At 36.7% G+C, this 13,100-nt stretch overlaps 2 protein-coding genes across 3 annotated transcripts; both read right to left on the bottom strand.

Moving 5' to 3' along the window:
• Window positions 1–3,159: 3,159 nt before the first annotated feature.
• Window positions 3,160–4,872, bottom strand: LOC143851283 (uncharacterized). The gene is made up of 4 exons (XM_077360650.1): window positions 4,655–4,872; window positions 3,797–4,035; window positions 3,615–3,696; window positions 3,160–3,531 (listed from the first exon to the last, which is right to left on the bottom strand). The coding sequence occupies exons 2-4, from the start codon at window positions 3,997–3,999 to the stop codon at window positions 3,340–3,342; spliced, it is 477 nt and encodes a 158-aa protein (XP_077216765.1). The 5' UTR covers window positions 4,000–4,035; window positions 4,655–4,872; the 3' UTR covers window positions 3,160–3,339.
• A 1,065-nt stretch (window positions 4,873–5,937) lies between these two features.
• Window positions 5,938–12,825, bottom strand: LOC143851282 (uncharacterized). Of its 2 annotated transcripts, XM_077360648.1 has the most exons (6): window positions 12,630–12,825; window positions 10,705–10,778; window positions 10,506–10,585; window positions 8,677–8,828; window positions 8,182–8,270; window positions 5,938–6,199 (listed from the first exon to the last, which is right to left on the bottom strand). In XM_077360648.1, the coding sequence occupies exons 1-5, from the start codon at window positions 12,739–12,741 to the stop codon at window positions 8,209–8,211; spliced, it is 480 nt and encodes a 159-aa protein (XP_077216763.1). In that variant the 5' UTR covers window positions 12,742–12,825; the 3' UTR covers window positions 5,938–6,199; window positions 8,182–8,208. The 2 variants fall into 2 exon arrangements, with proteins under 2 accessions (XP_077216763.1, XP_077216762.1); XM_077360647.1 differs by lacking the exon at window positions 5,938–6,199 and having other exon boundaries at window positions 8,048–8,270.
• Window positions 12,826–13,100: the final 275 nt, after the last annotated feature.

Here is a 13,100-nt window from a genome sequence, read left to right on the forward strand (position 1 = left end):
TCGAACTGGTTTAAGTGAGTTCAAGAGGAGCTCTTGAGCTCCATTCTTCCATTTATGGGTAAAAGAACTGTGCTACTCTCCAACATCAAGATTAGAAATTAAAAATCCAACTGTAGATTGAACTTTGGATAATCAATTACACAATCACCAACTAGCAACTAGAAACTAGCCCAGCTAACCCATTAGAACAATATTTGATGAAATAAAAAAGTTAGAGAGGTCTAATTTTCCAAAAATTGTCAGATTTGAGTTGCAGGGAGTTAGCCATTGAAGGAACCAAGTTTGAAACTTGAAGATATTGGCAGGATCAACCTCTAAATGGGTTTACTTCCATTCATTGATTTAGATACCGCATTTGCAAAACTCCGCTGATGAAGATTTTTGTATGAATGTTCTAAATTGCTTAATTTGGATGGGTGTGTTTGAGCTTTCCCACCAAATAAATCTGTACAAACTATAATTTACAAAAATTGGACTAAACTGAAGAGCCCACAACTTGGGTGTGCTTTTAATCCATAACCAGAAATTCAAGTAAGATTTGGATCTTACAGCAAGTCTCTTGGGCATTTATTAGCATAAATGTTCATGCTTAAATTTGGTTTTCTTTTTGGTAAGCAATTATAAGAAGGGGTATATTATATGTAGCCTCTGGTAAGCAATTACAGCAAGTCCCTTGGGCATTTATTTAAACAGCTGTTAAAGGTTATTACAGACATTACAGTCCCAAAAAGCTCTCCGAAGCCAGTTAAAAAATAAAATACAAGCTGAGTTTGTGCAATTATTAAAAGATGGTGGTGTCAATATCAGTAGCCAAAATCTACCATGGGTATTTTGGTCACAAACTGATGGTACGACCGTATTTGCAAAAATTCATTCAAATCTGATGACTCTGTAAATTGACAAACTAGAAGACTGTTTGTAGAAATAAAGCAAAATATAAGACTTCTTTTGCAAAAACCCTTTACTTCATCTTTCTCTATAAAGGTTAATAAAAGACAAGCTGAGCTTGTACAATTATTAAAAGATGGTAGTGCCAATATCAGTAGCCAAAATCTACCATGGGTATTTTGCTCACAAATTGATGGCATGTCCTTAAATTCATTCAAATGTTACTACTCTGTTTGTAAATTGTCATACTAGAAGACCGTTCAAAATCGAAGACTTCGTTTGCAAAAGCCTGGTACGTACTTCTTTTTTTTATAAAAGTTATTAATAGACGAGGAATGAAAGACTGAAGAATGATAGAATGAAAGGCGCCCTTGCAAAAATCAGCTTCAAGGGCGCCTTTATTGGTTGATTTCTGCAAAGTGCAGAGTCAACACTGTTTCCACTTTTTTAGACGCCATCCACTTTTTTCGGCACAACCATAATTGCACTTTGCAGAAATCAACCAATAGGAGCGCCCTTGACGCTGAATTTTGCAAGGGCGCCCTTCATTCTATCATTCCTCTTTTTTCTAATACAAACTTTGATAGCTTTTAGTGCTTCCAATGGTGGATGTATAGTCTCTCTTTCTACATTTAGAAGGACTCACCTGTCATATGCATGAGTAGTTATTTTCCTTTTTTCTTTGCTTTAACAACAGCAAATTGGTTACTTTAAAAGTACAGGGTTTTGGATGTACTGATTTTATTAAGTAACCTTCTCGAAATTCATTCACATATTATGTTACTGATTTGCTACTAATAACCTCTCAAGAATTATGTGTTAGGCCTAAAATCGGTAACAGATATGGCAGTGACGTCAGAGCTGAGCTGGAGGACCCGAGGAGTCGAAGTGAAGGAGCTGAGTCCTGAGGGATCCGAGTGGAGAGGCTGAGGAGCTGAGTCCTGCACAAGGAGCAAACGAGGTCAGAAGACCAACCCGGAGTGTTGCTCCGGACAGGCCCTTTGACACTCAAGTCTGTATGAGCAGGAGTGCAGAGCTAGTTTTAAGAGTGGTGGGTGAGAAGTTATTACCCATTGGTTTGAGCTTTGAAAGCCCTTTTATAGAGGGTGATTGGATTACCTACCCCAGGACAGGTGTCGGCCTGTTATAGGCTTGAGCTTACCTACTCTGAGGTAATTACCATAATACCCCTGGACAAGTGTCGGCCTGTCATAGGCTTGAGTTTACCTACTCTGAGGTAATTACCATAATACCCCTGGACAGGTGTCGGCCTATTATAGGTTGCTTTTTTTTATACCCCATCATTATGAACATCAACATTTTTCTGAGTTATCATTCCAAATTTTGTTATTCAAAAGGACAAAAAGTTACTCATATTATTGAAAATATGATTTATGTCATGTGTACCGCTTCTAATGTTTGGAAAATATGTGGGTGTTAAGTCATACCAAAATTTTGAATTTGGCAGTGTTATTTTCACATCTCAGCTTCAACAGGTTCAACAGTGTCACATATCAGAATCCAAACTTTTGGAATGTGATGGAACTGGCTCCAGGTTTTATACAAAATCTAAATTATCCTCACTGAAGAATTCCTCAGACGCGATTCTTTTTCTCGTTTTGTGATGTTAAGTCGATTTAACCTCCATTGTTTCATGGATGTTGATGCTGGACCATCCCTTAGCTTTTTCATTCTTTCATATGAGGGATTTGCTAGGGACCATAGCAGAAGGCATTTTGCTGAATGGCTGTTGCATGAGAGGGCAGCCCTATAGGATGAATTAAATCAATAAGACAAAAAGTGAGCCTATGTGGCTACTATCTCGTGCAACAGCCGGTCCACGAAATGCCTTCTGAGATGGTCCCTAGCAAATCCCTTAATATAATATCTTGTTTATCACTTAGTTTCCTATTTCATGCAGGTCGTCGTTGTGTTATTAAGTATTGAATATTATGTTCTCCTCATGGTTCTTACTTGGACTTGGGATGCGACAAAGCTGCAATGGCAATCTTCATCTTCTATTTTCACTGGAGACAGAAAACCAAATTTTATCTTTCCTATGTAAGGTTATAAAAAGAATCTCTCTTTGGGCCTGCAAGCTACAACATGTTGCTCATCCTTCTTTTCTCAATCTACTGAGCTTTTGTGGGCATGATTTTATATTATGTATGCATGTGTACATCTACATCCTATAGTTTGCTCATTTAGTCTAATGGCATTTTTAACATCAGCAATTATACAGAGCCACTTACATGTTTATTTAATCAGCTACCTGTTCTATCTAGAATTAATTTATATATGTATTTCTTTGTGTAGAATACAGAATTTTTCCTGAGGCCAATTAGGCCTGCTATTTTTTTATGCACAGAATTACATAGAAATGGTGAAAGAAATTATTTTTGTGACAAGCAGATTACAGTATCAATCCTCAAACCAACTGGGTTTGTGTAATCAAAAGCAGAAACATGTGGCTGACACCTTCCCCTTTTTTCTGATAAGCTTAGCCTTTTCCCTCGTATTGGACTCGTCATTTCTTTTTCTCTCTTCCATGGTCACTCTTGCCCCGCCTGCGATCTTATTGATTCTCTCTATTTCTCTGTGGTATTTTTTTGTTGCTCTTGCTCTTCTCTTCTCCACTTCGCTCTGCAATTCCCAGAACTGGATGATCAGTACTGATAATCAGAATAAGTTTCAATTAAAAAACTTTAGATGAAGTTACTAAAAACCTCTTTTCTGTCCAATTGCCGTCTTGCTTTTGTCTTCTTTTCGTTCTCCCATGAAAGAATAGTTGTACGCAGTTTTTCGTATCTGAAATCATTTGCTTATTAGCAAGAGAGAAAATCTGAATTCTGGTGCCAGAATTGGTACCATGACTCCTTGCATTTGAAGGAGAGTACTAGTTAATTACCGGTCTTTTATCTTTGCCATCTTGCCCTTCTCCCAAGTGCCTGCCTTTTCCTTGTCACTGGCTGGCTGAACCATAGATGGTTCTGAAGTTTTAGCATTCTGCTTTTGCTCACTTTCAGATTTCATTCTGCTTTTATTATAATTCTCATACTTCTCGGCGAAAGTCGGAGGTCTTCTTAGTGTTGGGTCTTTTCCTTTCTCCATTTGCCGCGTACCCTGATGACCTCTTCTAAACAATCTCTAAAAACCACAAAAAAAAAAAAACAGAAAATTTGAATATCAAATTTCAATCTGAGGGTACCAAGTAGCCATTTCTGTGTGTTGATTTTACACATTTTGGTTTCAAAAAGTCACAATTTTAAACATTATTGGGAATAGAATAATTAACAATTTCTTTAGTAAACTTGAACTAATCCATCCTGCTTTTACTAATGAATACTGAATTTAATTGCTTTTTCTCCATTCCTACTGAAATGAAAAATAATTAGTATGTAGAAAACTCAGAGGAGTTGCTGTTCCTTAAGGTGCTATCGATAATTATTGATACACTATTTTTTTCACCACTGATATCCACACTACCATGTTTTAATAATTGCACTAACTAAGCATGCCTTATTATTTAAACAGCTGTCAAATGTTATTACTGTTCCCAAAAAGTTCTAGGAAGCCAATTTAAAAGAAGAGATAAGTTAGTACAATTACAAAAACGTGATAGTGGCAATATCAGTAGCCTTTTTTCTTATATTTCTTGATGTAATTTTTCATGCTCTCTTAATGAATTCTAAGCTTTTTCATTTTAGAGTTATCAAACAGAAAAAAGAGGATTAATTATAGTAAACACCGTCGCGCTTAGAGTTACCTTATCTGTTTAACAAAAAAAATTATCCTTTCCTTCAAAATGTTGCTATCAATCTTTGGGGTTCTCTGCAGCTTCTGAGAGATGGGTTTGAGGATTTTGAAGAAGAGAACATTGCATGTTTACTTGAAGCAGAAGTGTAAGAGGAGAAGGAAGGTTTGTGAAGGTGGTTTAGGGGTCTTAGATGGTGTATGGAGGAGGGGGGCAAGCAAGGTGAGATATGCTTTGCATACAAGGCTTGGTTTGGATCTAAAGAGCTGTTGGATGAAGAAAAGGATTTTCCCTTTTCATTGTGTAGGTTTCTCTATCTTTTTTTTATATGCTTTAGAGATTTCTTTCCATTAAAGCTTTCTTTGTGGGTAGAAATGTGCTTTTTTCTTAATCACTTTGTCTAAGATAGGGGCTTGGGTGGGCTGTAAAAAGATAAGTTGAAAAGGGATGTGAATTTGTTTTGGGAGTTTGATGCTTATTTTTCCCTTTCACATTGTCTCGTCTTTCTCATTTCTTATTAGCTTTGGAAATGATATCCACACCCCTTTTTTGGATGTTTTTTCGATGTTGGGGATCTCTATTTTTTATGCCTTTTGCAAAATGATATTGACACCAACCATATTGTTATTGGCACCCCCTACTTTAACTTATTGGTTGTGTTACAACTCCCATAGAGCTATCAATACCCCACTATGGGTCCTATCATTTACTCCCATAGGAAGGAGGTGAGAATCAATTCAACACTTATTGGTTCTATTTGGCATCCATGAAATTTTTTTCGAGGAATATTAGTTTGCCAAGATGTGTTAGGGGGAGAGAGAGAGGATATGGTGCTAAGTGGCTGAAAATAAGGAAATATAAAATTCTATTTTGAGTTTAGTTTTTCTTTTCCCTGTTCTTCAGCCACATTTCACCCTCTCCAAACCCATGCCCTCTCAATTCTCTCCCTCTCCCACCCACTTGCCGTTCTCTCGTCACTTGATAGACTAATATTCCATGAACAAAATTTCAGCTGCCAAACATGGCCTATATGTTTGATCACCACAAACACTCCAAATTATTCTAAGACTAAACTTCACTTTTCCAAAAAGTAGGTGAAAAGTAGACTTAACTGCTTGATCCATCAAAAAATCTGTTGAAAAAGAATCATCAATTGACCCACCTAGATTATTCGAGGGACGTTTGACAGTGAAAAAATCATCAAAAAATTGCCCACCTTCATGAAGGAGCTTAAAGATGATAACAGCACAAAACAGATGGGATGTGCAGATGCAAATTTAGAGGTAATTTAACTCTTGGTTGAAAAACTAAAACCAGATTATTTTGTAGACAGCTTGAAAACCTCGAAACAAGACTTCCACTTAAGTTTTTGCAAGTTTGAAGAGTTGTGCCACGATCTCTCGTCTTTTCACGTTTGAACAGCTTTGTTACTCTAGATTGTCTGTGTACAAGTAACTCAAATGAATATAAAACCCCTACTTCTCAATATGGTTTTAAATTTCAGTTTCTGTCGCTACGAAAACGGAAACGTTTCGGTTGAAAATTCCGGTAGAAATCCTGTAAAATCAAGGAGACATGTAAACATATGTAAATCATGGAATTTAATTATGAAACTTCAGGAAATGCTAGAAAGCCTAGAATAGTACAAATACACAATTAGAAACCACCATTTCTAAACAAAATAAAAATACTTAGAAACCATCACATAAGCAAGACCATCATTCGTAATGGTTTAAGACCATTGAACACCTCGTGAATGTCACTATCGCAGGTCTGATAATGTAGTACATACTAAATTTCACATATAATTCATATGAATATTTATATATAATGCATGCACCACATTTTACATGCAATTTATATAAATATAATTATGTAATATGATGAATGATAGAATGAAGGGCGCCTTTGGAAAAAAAGCTTCAAGGTCACCCTCATTGGTCAATTTCAGCAAAGCCAAAGCAATTTCCTATGTTTTTCGGTGCCATCCACTTCTTTTGGCACCATCATAAATACACTTTGTTGAAATTGACCAATCAAGGGGTCCTTGAAGGTGGTTTTTGCAAGGCTGCCCTTCATTCATTCCTTGTGTAATACATGCTAATATATATATACCACTATTACACTTATGATTTGGTTTATAGATTTCAGTCATTTCGGTTGTTTAGGGCCCGTTTGGACATGCAGATTTTAGAATCCGGGATTTCTTCAAAATTGTAGCTAAGATGCAAGAGAAGAAGCGGACCACCCATCGTTGTTGACTCGTTTTTTTACTTCTCGCCCTTCTTTCCGTCAGCAAGAGAGTAGCAGATCCTCCCATATTTCCAGGTTTTAGAAATCTGAGGATGCAGGAGAAATTTTTAAAACCTGAATTTCTCACTTAAAATCCAAGAAACGCTGTAAGGACAGCATACATCAGCTTGATCATGAACCCTCTCTTACACTGTTTTCAAACTAAAAACCTGGATTCTAAAATCCGCGTATCCAAACAAGGCTGCCCTGTTTGGATACTCGGATTTAGAATCAGGGATTTCTTCAAAATTGTAGATGAGAGACAAGAGAAGAAGCGAACCAGACGGTGTTTTCTGACTTCTCGCACTTCTTTCCATCAGCAAGAGAGTAGTAGACCATCCCATGTTTCCATGTTTTAGAAATCTAAGGATGCGGAAGAGATTTCTAAAACCTGACTTTCTTACTTAAATCCAAGAAACGCTATCAGGATAGCATACAACGCTTAATCATGAACCCTCTTTTACACTGTTTTCAAACTAAAAATTGGATTCTAAAATTCGCATATCCAAACTTTAGTATCAGTTTCAGTGGAAATTTAAAACCATGATTCTCTATGTAGTTGTTTTATCATAGTAACTCGTACTCTCCCATTGAAGCAGTTGACGGGGAAGGCATTGGGTCGTGTCCATATTGCCAAAGAATTGCTGAAAACATGATTCACTTGTGTCTTGTCAGATCAAATGAAACTATTTTGCTTAAACACTCTCTCCTGAGCTTTGTGAGGGTTGTGAGTTCGGCAAGGCTTCTCATTCTCTCTCAAAAAACAAGGCGACAATGAGATAATGAGAATCTTCCTACGTGACTTCAAGTCAGAAAATCTTTTTTTTCTGCATATTTAACCTTGCAAGAAGTGAGAAACATGAGAAACGGGCTGTTCCGATTCGGTTCCCGAACTGCATCTTTCAGATTTTTTAATTCTCCGCAACGAAAAATTCGGATTTTTCCATTCCCCACAGAAAAATCAGTTGCCAAACACAACGTTATTAGGATAGTGATATGTTTCAGAGGCGGCTCTCGCTTACTGCTTTTGCACCTGATCAGCTTATTCAGATGAGAATAACTTGTATAAAGGGATTCTTCTGTATTTCCTTTAAAATTTTGTTTTCTTAGATGGATAACGAACAAGGAAGCATGATATGGCAGAATATATGTCATTTGTACAGCTAAGTTAAAGAAGTAACAGGAGAGAACTTCAGAGTTTCATGGTACTCAAATGAAAGCAAACATGAGTATCACAGAGGAGAAACCTTCATTTAGTATTGTCAGTGATGTTCCTAGTTGGATTCATCCTCTGATTCGAAGTCTAATCCGACAATGCTCATATGACCTACATTCACTGCAATTTCAACCCAGCTGTATTAGGAAGATAAATGATATAAATTACCGGGCGGCCCAGTGCACGAGGCTCCCGCCATTCCGGGGTTGGGGAGGGCTAGATGTATGCAGCCTTACCCCTGCTTAGCAGAGAGGCTGTTTCCGTGACTTGAACCCGTGACCACCAGGTCACAATGGATCAACCTTACCGTTGCGCCAAGGCTCGCCCTCTTTATAAATGATATAAGATTATCAGCTGCACATTTGTTGGAAATGCAAAAAAAAAAGGCCTCATTGATCAAGGGGACAACCCCTTGATCAATGAGGCCTTTTTTTTTTTGCATTTCCAACAAATTTGCAGCTGATAATTTTTTCAGGCATTGATCAAAATTTAAAGGGTTGAGATCATCTAATCATGGTGTGCTTACCAACAGCATCAACTCCATCTAGATTCGGCATGAACCGTTTGATATGTTCTTCTGCTGCTTTTTCGGCCTTCAATGTTTCACACTCAAAAGAAACTGAAATCTTGTGTTTTCCATGCTTCTGCTCCACCATACCAACAACATCGGTCTCCCATCTGCATTAATTTGACTCTAAATCACAGAAAAACAACTATAATTTGCAGTGGCAAATCGCAAAAAACTTTGACATTTACATTTATGCATGCATCACCTGCAACACAGGTACTGGTAATGAAAAAAAAATACAGAGGGGGGAGAGACTACCTTGGTACAACTGAGAATATTTCTCTTTTTGCAATCCATTAATAACTTGAATAGATTAAATGGGATAACTCTTTCCTAATTATCTCCCGTGAGAAGAGGATCCCTTTCCCCAATTAATCTAGCCTAAGGGGACAGTTTTCAAATGTTTTTCTATTTACTCTCCTGACATTAGAACCAAGGTGTCACAAATGGAGAAAGAAGTCAAAGGATTCCCCACCAGCCCTCTACAAGCTCCTTGAACGATGCTGGCAGCTGGGAAGACCATTGGATACCAAAGATGCAAAGTAACTCCACACTATAGAATGTCATCAAGATCATTCTTGTTTGCCCAAATCAAGTGATGCACCAGAAATAGAATAATAATCACAAGTTTCGAACTTAAATTCAAGCCGGAACAAACCAAGCATGTACCTCAACAAATGACAAGTAGTAGAGTAAGATATAGAACAGTCTCAAAGAGAAAACAGCAAAGAAAAGGTTGAAACTACTTACAAAGGTTTTAGTTTTTGTAATCCAAGTTACAAACATCTTAAGCTTTCCCTTGCACACTTCCTAACTTTAACACCTTTCTCAAGCAGTCCTAAGCAAACCATAATTCTTTTAGAAAAAAATAGAAACTTTCCAAAGAAAACTAACCCAAATCTCCTCTTAAAATATAACCTTCTATCATAAACTATTTCTAAAAGAATTACAAAACCATAACATAAACTTTTTTTTACCATTAAAAAAAATCATAAACTGTTTCTAATTATAAACCAGCTATGATAAAACCTTCCTACTTCAACTTTGTTAAAGTATAAAAGATAAAAAACGCCTTTCTCCAACAGCTTAAGCTGTTGGAGAAGTTGGTAAGTTAACATGGTATCAGAGCCAAAGCTCTCGAGTTCAAACCCTCCCAGATAGCAAAAATCCACATGCGATGGTCGGAGCACATGTGCCACGTGTTTGCCAAGTGGGCCACACGTGCGGGGGAGTGTTGAAGTATAAAAGATAAATAACGCCTTTCTCCAACAGCTTACGCTGTTGGAGAAGTTGGTAAGTTAACAAACTTCAACCTTCTCATTCAAAATAGAAACTCTAGAAACTTCACACAACCTCATCTTCTCCCAAAACACGAACTTTCTAAAACTCAATAAAAATTATTCCGAAAATTGAAATAAAATCATAAAAATCATCTGTGATGGCATTAACTTAGGGTGTCCAGTTAATGATAGACCACTTAAAAGCCACTCCAATTTCATTACCAATGCTTATAAGTCTTAGATGCCATAAGTAACTGGGTGTTAATTAGATGACCTTAATTGTAGATCTGACATACTAACAGGCACGGTAGTATGCTTAGATACACATGCCATCTGAGTAAGTAGCACTTTCATTTCATCATATCTTATGGTGCCTGAAATATATTTTTCATTCCTTTATTTGTGAGGGAATTTTTTTCATTCAATGCTCTATTGAAACAATAAAAACAAAGCATTGAAATCTAGGCTTGCTGGTAATGCCATACCAGTCATCAATAGCTAGCATACCCGTGTGCATGATCGATGTTATGAAACCGAGCAGCATCATGACCTTTGCACTCCACTACAACCACTCGCTCTTTCTTGCTCTGTAATAGACAAGACCAACTATTGCAGATAAGCAAAAAGATGGAAAAAAACCATAAAAATAAATTGCAAATGTAAATACACTAGTCAAAGAGGAATATCACTGTCAACCGAATCTTACACAATAATCAATGATTGTAAGCTTGATCAAGCGGTAATCCTCGCCTCTGCTGCACTCTCTCTCACACGCCAGTTCTTCCGAAAAAAGAAAAAGAAATAAATAAAGTAATCTTTCGGTACAATTATAACAGAGAAATACAACCAAAAGACAAAATAGTTTTGGCTATGTAAAAATGTTTAGGTGTTGAATTTTTGTATTCACGTGCAGGATCTTGTATTTTAAGAATGGGCTTTTGCAAGTGTTTCATGTAATTTGGGAGAAAGAAGAAAACTTGTTCTAGGAAATTCTTGGCATTTTTTGTATGTTTATATAAGGCAGTTTAGTTATGCGAAATGTCTACAAATTTTACATATATTGGATATCAGTCTGATCGTATATGGGTAAAAAAAGGAGTCGGTCAAAGTTGTTTTGGGGTTTCTTTTGAAATGAGATGGCATGGCTTTGAGAGTTATGTAGCATGTCTACAAAGTGGATGTGGTATTAAAAGGGTTTTATTGAGTTGTGCTCATGCACAGTGTGGGCCACTAGGTTGTGGATCTCTCGTGAATCTGCCCCATGCATTTAAATTCGATTACTGTCTTCATGGCTCCCCCCTAACCAATTCCTAGGTACTTCTGAAATTTAATTTCAAATTTCAAATTTATGGTAAGCTTTTTATATACACATATAGGTGGAACAAATCTTGTGTTAAGCACATTCTATAATTTGTATCACATGTTGCATTAGCTCAATCATAGTGGAAGTGTCACAAATTCCCAACTTGCTTTGAAACCATTGAAAATGCTCTTAGTAAATGCTTTGGTAAATCAATCAACCCATTGTTAAGAAAATCCTTGAGCTATCATCGACTCATTTGAGTCGACACCTTTTTTCCTTGGCCGAGTTCTCGAGTATGAGCATTGCCCTACCAAGTCGATCAAAGACTCCTTTGACTCATCTAGGTTAAAGAAATTTTGACCATGTCTCAACGACTTGCCTAAGTCGACTCTTTTTTTACCTTGGTCAAGTTCTCATGTGAGTACGAGTTTTTAAACACTGCATCAATGAATTGAAGCTAAGAGAGAAAATAGGAAACAAAGTGTCCAAAAGCAGCATTCTCATGAACGAAATGGTAATCATCCATGATTTTAAAGTTCTGCCAAAACCCATACAAAATGACCAAAATGTTTCCGTTTCCATAAAAATCTAATCAAACATGAAAAATGTACCGATGCCAAATTTCTTCTACAGCCTGATTATACCTTTGTGCGCTGAGACGAAGCAGAAGCAAGGCAATGCAATGCTCGAACCCAAGCAATCGTAAGAGCTAGAATCTGAATGTATAGGAAATGAGGAAATTTCACTTGACCTCTAAACAAGTTGTAACTATGCTCCATTTTGGAATGACCAAAATGTTTCTGTTTCCATGAAAATGTAACAATGTCAAATTTCTTCTACATGGTCAATTGACATGGAAAACACAGCCCTATTCTACCTTTGCACAGGACTCAATTGAAATTTCAGCTACCCAACAGTCATATACTTTCAGGAACTACTTTAAAAAATTACTAGTTCTCATGCCAACTACCAAAACCTTAATAAAAACATTTCAAACCAAACAAAAGATCGTCAGTAATAACCTATCAATACTAAAATAAACAGAAAAGGAAAATAACCCATCTGCAAACAACTAGGGTCAAACTGAGTCTACAAAACCCAACAAAAGAAAGAGAAAAAGAAAAAAGAGAAGTAAAACCAACTCCATTAACCGATGTCCAAACAATCAACATCAAAGTGAAAAACAAAACCCACAAAAGGGGGGGAAAATCCTACAAATAGAAACAACAAATAATTGGAATATAAGAAATGCCCAACTAAAAATATTATAGAACTTTGGTTAATCAAATGAAGCAATGTATGAATAAGTGAATAAAAGGATCAAATACCAGTGCCATGAAGGCCATAGCAGACAGAGTCAGGAAGTGTAATGAAATGGCCTGAGATGGAACCACTAGGCAGCAGAGCTATTGAAGCAATCCCTTCCATCTGTTTCTTCATCTTATATTCTCTTTTCTACAAAACCCAATTCAAACATCAAATTTTCTCCATGTATCGTGTAACACTGAAACTCTAAAAATACCCACCAAGACAAAGAAAGAGGCTAGGGAAAGGAAACCCTATTATATAAAAGTGAACTGATATTGGCACTACCATGTTTTGATAATTGTGCAAACTCAGTTTGTCTTTTATTTTTAAATTGGCTTATGAGAGCTTTTTGGGAACTATAATATCCTTGGGCAGCTGTTTAAAAAGAAAAGACAAGATGAGTTAGTGCACTTATCAAAACATGGTAGTGCCAATATCAGTAGCTTATATAAAAATGTTGGATGTACGTACATTGAATAAAGAGAGGGAAT

Source organism: Tasmannia lanceolata, unplaced genomic scaffold, assembly GCF_043159265.1.
Source record: "Tasmannia lanceolata isolate RefF3 unplaced genomic scaffold, GAP_Taslan_0.1 ptg000018l, whole genome shotgun sequence".
Lineage (NCBI taxonomy): Eukaryota > Viridiplantae > Streptophyta > Magnoliopsida > Canellales > Winteraceae > Tasmannia > Tasmannia lanceolata.

Bases quoted from the DNA above. Each gene is read 5' to 3' on its own strand.
- LOC143851283 (XM_077360650.1), bottom strand. From the start codon at position 3,999: ATGGAGAAAGGAAAAGACCCAACACTAAGAAGACCTCCGACTTTCGCC. The intron at 3,697-3,796 runs GTAATTAACTAG...AAATGATTTCAG, and splicing joins ATGGCAAAGATAAAAGACCG to ATACGAAAAACTGCGTACAA. The intron at 3,532-3,614 runs GTTTTTAGTAAC...TGGGAATTGCAG, and splicing joins GGCAATTGGACAGAAAAGAG to AGCGAAGTGGAGAAGAGAAG.
- LOC143851282 (XM_077360648.1), bottom strand. From the start codon at position 12,741: ATGAAGAAACAGATGGAAGGGATTGCTTCAATAGCTCTGCTGCCTAGT. The intron at 10,779-12,629 runs GTATTTGATCCT...TTTTTTCGGAAG, and splicing joins CTATGGCCTTCATGGCACTG to AACTGGCGTGTGAGAGAGAG. The intron at 10,586-10,704 runs GTAAGATTCGGT...TGTCTATTACAG, and splicing joins TTACAATCATTGATTATTGT to AGCAAGAAAGAGCGAGTGGT.